Source organism: Dasypus novemcinctus, chromosome 17, assembly GCF_030445035.2.
Source record: "Dasypus novemcinctus isolate mDasNov1 chromosome 17, mDasNov1.1.hap2, whole genome shotgun sequence".
Taxonomy (NCBI): domain Eukaryota; kingdom Metazoa; phylum Chordata; class Mammalia; order Cingulata; family Dasypodidae; genus Dasypus; species Dasypus novemcinctus.
In genome coordinates, this window is record NC_080689.1 from 6,110,414 (window position 1) to 6,122,057 (window position 11,644).

At 50.4% G+C, this 11,644-nt stretch overlaps 1 protein-coding gene across 5 annotated transcripts in view; it reads right to left on the minus strand.

Annotated features, from left to right (window-relative positions):
• AFF3 (ALF transcription elongation factor 3) overlaps positions 1–11,644 on the minus strand; it is a 563,374-nt gene that overhangs the window by 507,905 nt on the left and 43,825 nt on the right. For all 5 annotated transcript variants that reach the window (XM_058278184.2, XM_058278185.2, XM_058278182.2 and 2 more), the window contains exon 2: positions 10,853–10,954. In XM_058278184.2, coding sequence (XP_058134167.1) covers positions 10,853–10,905 — 53 coding nt within the window. In that variant the 5' untranslated portion in view covers positions 10,906–10,954. The remainder of the gene's footprint in view (positions 1–10,852; positions 10,955–11,644) is intronic.

The following is an 11,644-nucleotide window of genomic DNA, read 5'->3' on the forward strand; positions in this document are numbered from 1 at the left end:
CCAACCCGTTATTTATTCCATGTATGGAGAACCAATACATAGCACTTTCTCCACCGTGAAGCATAGAACAGTAACGACCGACACTAGGAGAAACTGATGCAATAAACCAAGAGCTGCTTCTCCTTCCATCGGCCTGGCTACCTCCAGGCTTTAGGCCAGAGACCCCTCTCCCAACCGAACGGAAAGTTAACATATGGAAAGCAACATTGCACATTACAAGAAATGTTTGCAGGGAAGCAGACGTGCCTCAACTGATAGAGTGTCCACCTACCATATGGAGGGTCCAGGGTTCAAACCCAGGGCCTCCTGACCCGTGTGGTGAGCTGACCCATGTGCAGTGCTGATGTGCGCAAGGAGTGCCGTGCCACGCAGAGGCATCCCCCGCATAGGGGAGCCCCATGCTCAAGGAGTACGCCCTGCAAGGAGAGCCGCCCCCATGTGGAAAAACATGTAGCCTGCCCAGGAATGGTGCCACACACACGGAGAGCTGACACAGAAAGATGATGTAACAAAAAAGAGACGCAGTTTCCCAGTGCTGCCTGACAATGCAAGCAGACATAGAACACACAGAAAATGGACACAGAGAGCAGACAATGGGGGGAAAGGGAGAGAAATAAAAATAAAATCTTAAAAAAAAAAAAAAAAAGAAATGTTGGTGCCCAATCCGTCCCATCACTGAATGGACCACAGTGTGTAGGCAGCATCAAGGCCACTGGGGCATAAATAAGACGTGTGCCCCCAAACAAAGGGCCCAATGCTTCTGCAAGCAGTCCCTCTGCCACCTCACATAAGCACCGAGGCTGCCAATTCAAACGTCACCACGGTCCCTGCAAAGCCAGCTCTCTTCTCCAGACCTGAAATATTCACCCAACATCTTTTTTTTGGTTTGTTTTTTTTTTTAAGATTTTTATTTATTTATTTAATCCCCCCCTGCCCCAGTTGTCTGTTCTCTGTGTCTATTTTGCTGCATCTTGTTGTCTTGTTTCTTTGTCCGCTTCTGTTGTCGTCAGCGGCACGGGAAGTGTGGGCGGCGCCATTCCTGGGCAGGCTGCTCTTTCTTTCGTGCTGGGCGGCTCTCCCTACAGGGCGCACTGCTTGCACGTGGGGCTCCCCTACACGGGGGACACCCCTGCGTGGCAGGGCACTCCTTGTGCGCATCAGCACTGCGCATGGGCCAGCTCCACACGGGTCAAGGAGGCCCGGGGTTTGAACCGCGTACCTCCCATGTGGTAGATGGATGCCCTAACCACTGGGGCCAAGTCCGTTTCCCTTTTTTTTGGTCTTTATTTATTTTTTTAATGTTACATTCAAAAAATATGAGGTCCCCATATACCCCCCACCCCCACACCCCACTCTTCCCCCCATAACAACAACCTCCTCCATCATCATGAGACATTCATTACATTTGGTGAATACATCTCTGAGCACTGCTGCACCTCATGGTCAACGGTCCACACCATAGCCCACACTCTCCCACAGTCCACCCAGTGGGCCATGGAAGGACACACAATGTCCGGTAACTGTCCCTGCAGCACCACCCAGGACAACTCCAATCCCCGAAAATGTCCCCACATCACATCTCTTCCTCCCACTCCCTACCCTTCAGCAGCCACCATGGCCACTTTCTCCACACCAATACCACATTTTCTATGATTACTAATCACAATAGTTCATGAAGAGAATACCAGTAAGTCCACTCTAATCCATACTCTATTCCTCCATCCTATGGACCTTAGAATGGTTGTGTCCACTCCACATCTATATCAAGAGGGGGCTTAGATTCCACATGGATGCTGGATGCAATCCTCCTGCTTTCAGTTGTAGGCACTCTTGGCTCCCTGGTGTGGTGGTTGACCTTCTTCACCTCCACGCTAGGTGAGTGAGTTAAGTCCAATAAACCAGAGTGTAGGAGTTGCAAGTCTGTTGAGACTCAGGGCAGTTCAGAGATTCAGGTCCCCTGGGTAAACACTAAACCCCAACACCAACTACAGATCCGTTAAAAGTAACAGGAGAGGCTTGTGAACAAAGATCACATCTGAGTCCAGCTCCATCACACAGAAACACAAACTCCAAAGTAGGGCCAACTGACATGGCACTGAGCTCCATCTGCCATGACCATAGAACCTGTGGGTCTCTGTAGCCCTCAGAAGAACCAGTACCTGGGGTTGTATCTACTTTATCTGACTCTGTCACCCAACATCTTAAACCCCATCTGGCTTTCTCCTATCAGTGACAGGCTTCTCTCCACAACCCCAACCCCCCCATCAGCCAACAGAGTTCACAGAAGAAAAATGACTTTGCGTGTGTGTAAGCAAACCCTTCTCAGGGAGATGAAGTCAGGCCACCTTCTGCTGGTCTCACAGCCCATTCCAAGTAAACTCTGCTCCATTACCTTACACGATCTATCCTACCTGCACATATTTCTCTAAGAAAATGGGATGAGAAATTACACAGTGCAACTGTAGCTAATATGGACAACCTAATGACTGCTAGAGAGGAGGTCCCCAGCTGAGGCGCCTGGGAGTCATCCTTGGCTCTTGGAGATTTGAGTTGGGATTTCTCCTAGGATAGAAGGAAAGGTGCAGTTTGCAGCGATGGCCACAGGGCAGTGCAGTCATTCTGCCAGCAATTAGCTGCCCCTCCCCCACCCCGCCCCCAACAGGGCCACTAGCTCACCCACCCACCCTCAGCCCCTCCCAAAGACAGGAATTCCTTCCATGGCTAAGCAGGAATGGGGTCATTCGGCCCGAGTCCTGGGCACCTATATTTGATATTGGGAGATTCCCGAGGAATCCAGAAGTGTTTATAACTACCCACTTACTCTCCACACCCGCTCCTGAGGCTGCAGAAGCAGCAGGACCCAGTCTTTGAGGGAATGGCAAGAACTGAAAGCTATAAAAAGTGATTAGCCTATTTATTACAAAATTTGTTTACTTAGCTTTTTATGTTGACTTCCCACTAGGATACAATTAACCACCCCCTCACTCAACAGAATTGTATTTGAAAGACATACAAAAATAAATGCTGCCTCCAAATGTAACCTTCCAGCATGATGGAATTGTAATGCTATTATGCAAAAGGTTCCCCAAAATAAGGAGAAGAAAACGACGAAGTTTGAAAGAGCTTTTCAGAGGAATTTTTCTCCTAGTCCCTGCGACTCAAAGTCTGGAGACAAGCAGTGTTAACTGGGAGCTGGTTAGCTGCCCTCCCCTGGGCCCTTTTAAATCAGAATCTACATTTTAGCAAGCTCCTCAGGTGAGGTGGGTGTGCATTAAAGCTTGGGGAGCACTGTCCTGGGTGATGGTTAAGTTTACTGACCTATGTCTGCAAAGCCATTTTCCAAGCCTTTTTTTTTTCCTCTGGATTCATTATTTCCCAGTACTTTCTGTCCACTACAGTATGGTCTTTTTCTATCAAAACTGCCAGGTAACTCATTAACATTTTAGTGTACGCTGACAGAAAATCTGTTCTGTCACTTCATAACTCAGGTAAATGATACACGTATGACAAGAAAAATTTAACTAAGACTAACAGACTTACAACACAGCACTCCAGAGGATTGGGGAGAACAATTTTCTGTCCGTAAAAAGGGGAAAAAAAATTTTCAGTATCACGTTAAGCGCCCACCTCTCAACTGAGCTACTGTGTTAGAGTGGTCTCCGAATTACAGTCCCTTTGTTTACCTCTGCTAGCAACAGCCTCCCAGGGAGAATGGCAGGAAGAAGTCTGAGAACCCACTATGCCTTGCTCCACGTGCGAGTGGAGAAACTGCAGAGGGGAAATACCCAAGCGAATACAGTTAATGACTCCTGCACTCTTTCGACTCCTGATCTCTCTCATGGGAATGACCATAGATTTTGGAGTTAGAAGTCAGCCTACTGCTCCTGGTCCACTTTCCCAGGAATCTTTTCCCACAAGGGGGTCTAGAGCCTTCTAGATACCTAGGGAGCCCCCAGCACAGCGCAGGGAGCAGCCGCCCTCACACGCCTGAGCACACTCACGCCCTTGCAGACCCAGAGCAAGGCTCTTCCCGCTTCCCAGTGAGAGCCCTACAAACAGCCGAAGACACTGTCGTTTAGGTTTCTGGATGGCATCGTGTCCTCTTGCCCTTAATAACTCCGTTTTTGTTTCTATTGAAACTAAAATACAATTAGCCTGACCTATTAATGAGACCCACAGTGCCAAACGAAGTCATTGATGCAATAGTTGGTAACGCAATATATTCTCAACAAACATCAAAGATTATGTAATGGTTAACATATTTACTTATGCTGGTAGCACTGCCATAAGGAAGAGTGTATTTGTCTGGTAGAATGCGATGTACAACTAAGAACTGTACAACAACTACCAAGATGTATGCAAAAGCATTCCTGGGTCCCAGTGCCAGTGACAGCTTGCACTAAATGGATCACTGGTTTGACCCCATGGGGTCTTTCTGTTCCCGTGCTTGTTTACGAAAAAGAGAAGTTTTTTAAGGAAGCAAAGGGTCTAAAAGAACTGCACTTGGCATTCACAGAGCGATTGACACTTTTATTACTTAACATCACAACCTTATGAGGCAGGCCAGTATAAGTGCTGTCATTTTATAAGTGATTAAGACTGAGAAGAGGAAATGAGAAAAATCGTGAGCTGCCCAGGGCCAAAGAGAAAGCAAGGTGGGAGCCAGCTGAAGTCAGAAACCTCAATTAAATTCCCAGACAAAAGGGAGTAGCCAACACTGAAAATAAGTTTTATGGGTTTCACTTTGAAATAAAACAAGGCAACATTATGTTACCATTAAATGATATTAAAAGCATCTTTTATGTCCTCAAGTTTGCCACCAAGGCTTTATTCCCAAAACAAAGAAAATCGGAACAGAAAAATGCATACCAGGTAAACATTCCATTTATACACCAAAAAACCTTGCATTCCATTTTGAAAGATTTCTTTTGGGGGGTGGGACTTAATTAGTATTCTAACCGATATTATGCAAATAGTAGAGCCTAGTTCAAGTTGCTAAAACCAAAGTGTCACTGATCAGAGCCATTCTGATTCCCAGGGATAGTCTCCCAAAGGAGATTCTTCGTGTTTTATAACCCGTCTACTTTTTCACGCAGGAAGGACTCATTCCCCACGCCCATCTCCATCTTCATCAAAAGGGATCTGGCTCAAAAGCCACATCTGCACGGCCAAGGGACGGCCTTGGTACACTTGCGCTCCCCAAGCCTGAGTCCCCAACTTCTCCGCCCTCACTAGCCTGTCTCCCCACCTGCTTTCTCCAAAGCACGCCACCCTGCTGCAGGATGACGCGCTCTGCACCCCGCGTGCTGTCCCCAGCCATCACTGCACCCTGCGACCCCGCGTCTTCAGGCACGTGCCCAGGTGCTTTCCCACGCTCTGGCCGCCTCTGGGGCTCTGGCCAATGAGAGCCGCCGCTGCCACCATCAGCCACTCTAAGCCAATGAGAGCGAGGGGACCAGCAGCAGGGCTTCTCTCAACCAATCAGCTTCGGAAGCCCTTGCGCTCAGCCCGCGCCCGGCTCCGCCCCAGCCCTCAAGTCGCGCCTCCGCGTGGGTTCCCACGTGCTTCCCCACGCGGGCCTCGCCTCCCGCCCTCACTCTGTGGCCTGGTGCGCGCTTAGGCCCGTGAGGCTCACAGAAGGGTCAGGCTGGACCTAAGAAAGGTCGGCTTCTCTGCGGCCAGCGACATTGGTCGGCGCCCCCAAGGGTCCAGATCGCGACTCGGGCGACGCTTCCTGACTCGGCAGAGCCCAGGGCAGTGGGGGCCAGGAGAGCCCAGTGCGTGGGGGCAACTCGGGGAAGCATCGGTGCAGAGACTCGCGTGCGGGGACCCGGCGTGGCTCCGCATCGCGTCGCTCCCCCGCCCACCTGCAGGGCTGCAGCCCCCCCAGCCGGCGTTCGTTAATATCTTGATCTTCACCAACCAAGCCCCTCCATACTTCCCTCATACTTCCATTCAAAGTCTTCCCTACACGTGGAATTTCCTCCCTTTTACCTTTTTATCCTTCTGTTAGAAAGTTTACTTCTCCAGGGTCTTTTTCAACTACCCCGTGGCATTAAGAGTTTTTAAGTTCTCTAGAGGATGCGCCCACGCCCTCCCCGCAGCAGCAGTGCGGACTCTGTTGCGGCTATGTACTGGCATCCCGGCCTCTGCTACGACTGCTCAGCAGACACGCTCCTCTCCTTTGCGTCCCCTACTGCAGGGGTTTTTAAGCTGCGTGCGGGTTTCAGCCCAAGGATGGAAAATTAAAAGAAAGAGAGAGCAAGGGAAGGAAAAAAAGAGGGAAACACCAAAGCGCATCACTCATAGTGAAGCCTTATGTCCTGAAACCTTTGTTTCAGTTGTGTGTGTGTGTACACGAGTGTAATGGGTGGCGATGTTAAATGTGTTTGTTACTGTGAGTCATGGACCGAGAAAGTTGAAAGCCACTGCCCTATATAGCACCTGTCCTAAGGAATGCTCTGTGAAGGCTTATCGTATTGAACAAACTCATGAGTAGGAAGTGACCCATTTATTCTTCAGAAGAATCCACTTTAAAGAATTTAAAGTATTTTACCTACTTGAACTAAAGTCAATGGATTCCAGTTTATGTGAAGCTGTAATATGGGCATGAGGCAGCCTCTGAATATTTACTCTTGTATTTCAATAGACTTTCTCCCTAACAACTAAAATGTGTTCATATTTAAGGAAGATTAAATACAGTTTGGGTAAATTTATTTTGGAAAACTTTTCTCTTTCACTGACACCACTTTGTGAACACAAAGTTCTGCATCTTTTAAATACTTGGTATAGATAATTCCATCATGATTCATAAAAGGATCTTTCAGAGACACCATGACAGCCTTTGTTCAAGTTCTTTCTTTGCCCAGGATGCCGCTGTCTTCTCAATACCCCCGCCCCCACCATCTGTAAAAATCCCATTCATCTTCCAAGGCTTAGTTCAAAGGCCACCTTTTCCATGGAAGCCTTTTTTTTTTTTTTTAAGCTCAATTTTTCCTCTTTCCCTCTCCCACCACCCACCCCAATCTCAAATATGGTCTTTCTCTCTTCTGAATCACCAGCTGAAAACTTCTTTTTTTTATTTGTGTATTTGTCTCACTCTCCTACTAGACAATACTGAGCACGACCCACTTTTCCCTCATCTTTGTACACCCCCACTTATCTCTGCATCCCCTACAGCAACCAGTCCAAAGACCTGCCCATAACAGATGCTCAAGAAACAATTAAGTGAATAAATGAAAGCAATGGTTAACCTGGCAAAAGGGAACGGATTGGTCATTATTTTAAAGGCTCTGAGGAATGTCTTACAGGTCTAGCAGCTGATCAAAGGTTGTGAGAGCCAGAAGAAAAGCAGAGGGGAGTGAAGAGAGAGGTACAGGAGAGCCACTGCTCCTCTGGATGGCTGCCTCTGGACTCTACTGGATCCCCCAACTCTCCAGGGACTCAACTCTGTTCAGGAAAGTGGGTACAAAACCAGCACCTTCACCTGGTCCAAGTTCTCCACTCCTGCTTCAAACCAGAAATGGGAAGCGGAAGGAAGGTGGGAATGAGGGTGGACTTTCTCAACTGAAAGGTATGGCTGAAAAGAAAAACTGAAACCACCATCTGGATAACTGAGGCTCAAAATATCCGTTTTGAGAAATAAGTATGGTTGTTTCTGAGTGGGGCAGGGAAATGTATGCAAGAAGGCAGAGGAGAGATTCTCGAATGATCACTTGATTGCCCACCTTGATCCTAGTCAGCATTACAGAGTTTTTCCCCTCCTAAAGTCCATAGTCATTTGTACACATTTTTCTGTGACCACTTGACTAAGATAGCTCTGGTTCAGTCATGGTCACAAACTACATTTAGTTTTATTGGAAAATGATGCCCAAAAATTAGAAAAATTGGGGTTAAAATATAATTTTCTTTAAAAAAAAAAGACTAAAAACAACTTTTAAAAAATAAATAATTTTCTTTTGTTACTTTTAACTCCTTCAAACCCCCCTGAAGAAAGGGTTTTTCTAACATGAATTAAAGGAAAAAGTTTCCAATGGTCTTTATTTAAAATTTACTTTTCAGTTAATTCGTATAAGGCAGGCAAAATTGCCTAAATCGTGGCATTTTGTTTTCAATCGTTTTAAACTTTTAGATCTTTCTGTGATATTTTACAGAACACAAACTTCCAGTGCCTGGAGGTTTTGTGATTTCAGAGCTGCACCCCTAAGCAGGGGGGCATCTGTAATACTCTAGAACAGGCCCTGGAATTGCCGTCAGACCACTGGGCTTTGTAAACAGCCCTCCTATCTCCTCCACTTCTAAACGTGTGACCTTGGGGAGGTTACTGGACCTCTTAAAGCCTCCATTTCCCCACCTGTAAAATGGGAATAACAATAGTAAGTGCTTCACAGGGCTTTTGTGAGGATTAAAGGAATGAAAACATGTAGCGTTCTTAGAACAGTGTCCAGTAAATATTATGAGTTCAATTAATGTAAGTTTTTTAAAAAATACTCCTGTCTATTCATTTTATGGCCTCAAAATAGTCATTCAACCATTCGAAGCTCCATTTCTTCAGCTATAAAATGGGAAAAACACCGCTTATCACCTCCAGGATCATTATAAGTCTCAAACAAGAAAACAATAGATATGAAAATATCAGACACATAAAAAAAATACTCGGTTGTTTTGGACCCCCTACAGGCTTAAAAGTAAACCATAAACTTAAAAACACATGAACTTTTGTATAAGCCACAAAATTGTTAGACTCTACCAGGCAAAAACGCATCAATTGAACTGGGAGAAAATTTCTGTCAGAAGTACATACTTAAAGAGTTTGGCTTTATCTTTCACTTATCAGAAATATGCAAGCATCTATAAAATATAAATCCTACGTCTGCAAAACTAGGAACACTCCCTCCATCAAACCATACTGCCCTACCAGATTGTGTTCAGGAAAGTCCGCATGCTTTCATCATCCAACAATAAATTAATGTATTAAGTAAAGCCTGGCAGCAAGTACAGCAACTTTTCCTAAAGCAATGCTTAATTATTGTCATTTATAAAAATAACAAATGTACTACAGTCAATATAAATTTTAAGTGAATTCGACAGACATTTGTTGAATGACTGTGCTCCCCGTAACTCAGCCAGGAGCTCAAGATGCAAAGAGAAATCCAGCTCAGGCCTGTGCTGGAAGGGCACACAAAGTAGGGCTGATCATCTCAAAATACTGCTTGTAAAATCATAAGGGGGGTTCGATTTGAGTCAGCAGGAAGAGAGGTAGCGTACAAAGATGCCAAAACAGTAAGTTCTTCCCTTTGACTGAAAAACTGCCTTTTAAAAGCAAAAGTTGTTTTTAAAGTACAGTTTCCCTCTGGAAATCTATCGAACCTGTGCCCCAAACCAACATTTCTAATGGAAAACCTATAAAATAAGAGGTACCTGCAAATGAAAGGTGGAATCAACCAAAGGAGCAGCAACACGGTAATTAGCAACTTTTATAGAGTAATAACATGTTTCATATTCTTTCTGCACTGGCTCTTTGAAGTTTCCAGTGTAATATATAAAAGGTTTATTACATTAGGGCCCATCCTTGGGTGTTTTATAGGCGCCAGTATTATGCAGAGCAAGCCGTACTTACTTGTCATCGAATTTTTTTATAAGAAACTGCTGGATAATGCGCTGGCTTTGCGACCAGTTTATTTGTTACTCCTGTCTTTAGAAATATACACACATCATCTGTGTGATCTCTAAATGATAAATCAGTGTTTGCTCTAAAATTACACCGCATATTCATGTGCACTCCACTGGCCATGTTAGACAAATGTGAACTCTTTACTGAATTAAAGGTTAAAAAAAAAAAAAAAAAAAAAAGCTCAGTGCTACAAATAAGCGGTTAGCAGAGACAGCGAAGGCGCTTCTCCCAGAGGTTCCTCCCCGTAAATACTCAACACGGCACGAGTTCCTCCAGGAGTATGCGGGCAGTAATTTTACCACCTGAACATGGCTGGTTTGGGAACATTTAAGAGATAGTGGGGGCAAAGTGGGGGGGAGAAGGGGGATGGCGAAGCAGCCAATGGGATTTTTAAGACACCCGCAACTGGAATGAAACCGCTCGGGCGGAGATTCCCCTCCCGCAGGAAGCCTCGGTGGGAGAAAGCAGACCCAGGAGTGCTGGCCCCGCGAGTGGCCCAAAGGGACACCCGCTGAGCGCCGGGGCGGGGAGCCGAGTGGGAGCGCAGCTGTGGCGAGGTGTGCAGACAGGGCCCGGGGGGGCTGAGCCTCGAGGCAAGAAGTCTCCCCCAGCCTAGGCCTCTGGAATTCCTGCACGTAGGAACACTCTGGCTCCTGCCTGGGCGCCCACTTTCCCATCCCGGGTGGGTGCGGGGGGTGGGCCGGGAAGGATGCAGGCGGCGAGGAGGACCGAGCATCTCCGAAGGGCACTCGGCGGCGGCGGCAACTCCGGGGGGCGGCGGGTGGGAGCCCCGGGCTCTGGCGCAAGAGGGAAGGGGCGCGATCGGAGGGCGACAAGGGGCCGGGGGCCGGCGGGTGGCTCCCCCGGCACGCGTGACACGGTCTAGGAATCGCTTCTGGGTCTGTCCCGGGCTGCGCTCGGCCGCCGGCTCCCCCGGATCGCCGGGGCTGGGGCGGGCATCCCCGCGGGGAGGGCGCCGGGGAGTGGGCTGAGAAGCCGGGCAGGCGGCGGGGCCTCCACCCGGGGGTGGGCAGGCAGGAGCCGGCGCGGCGGGCGCCCCGGCCCACCCCACCAACCCCCCCCTCGCACGGCGGCCGAGCACCCCCAAACCCCCTCCCCCCCGCCCAGGTGCGGGCGCACGGGCCGCCCCCCGCCGCCCCCGCCGGCCCGGGGACTCACCACAGCGACTCGAGGTCCCATTCCTGGAGCAGGGCTAAGTCGAAGCTGTCCATGGTGGGAGGTGTCAGCGTCGCCGCCGCCGAGGCTCGGGCCGCCCGCGCGCTGCAACGAGAGGCGCCGCTCAAGGTGCAGCCGCGCCGCCGCCCCCCGGCCCCGCGCCCCCCGCGCCCCGCGGCCCGCGCCCTCACCGCCCGCCGCCTCGCGCGCAGCCACACTCGGCCGAGAGCGGGGAGCTCGCCGCCGCCGCCTCCGCGCCCCTCCGCGCGCCCCGCCTCCCTCCCTCGCGGCCGCCCCGCTCGCCGCCGCCGCCCGCCCCTTTCTCCGCCGGGAGGCGCGGGGGCGCGGGCCAGGCCGAGGCGCGCGCGCGCCGGCAGCCCCGCGCCGCGCCCGCGCCGACCCCTCGGCGCCCCGCCCGCCCCGGGCCGGGCCGGCGGGGGGCGCGGGGCCGCGCGGGGGCGCGGGCGGCGGCGGCGCGGGGCCCGGCCTGCCGCAGCGCCCCCCGCCCGCCCGCGCCGCCCCACCCTCGCGGCCCGGCGGCACGCGCGCCTCGGCCGCCCGCCGTCCCCGGACCCCCGGCGGCGGCCCCGCCAGCCCGCGGACCTGCGCGGACGGTGAGCGGCGGGGTCTACACCCGCGCCGGGCCAAACCGTTTGAGATAGGTGGAGTCCGTAAGTTGAGCGAGATAAAGGCGAGCGGGGAGGCGGCCGCGGGCCCCGCTCCCCGCGGGCCCGGCCTGCGCGCGGGGGCGGCGGCTCCGCACCCGCCGCCAGCTGTCAGGTCCCTGGAAACCAA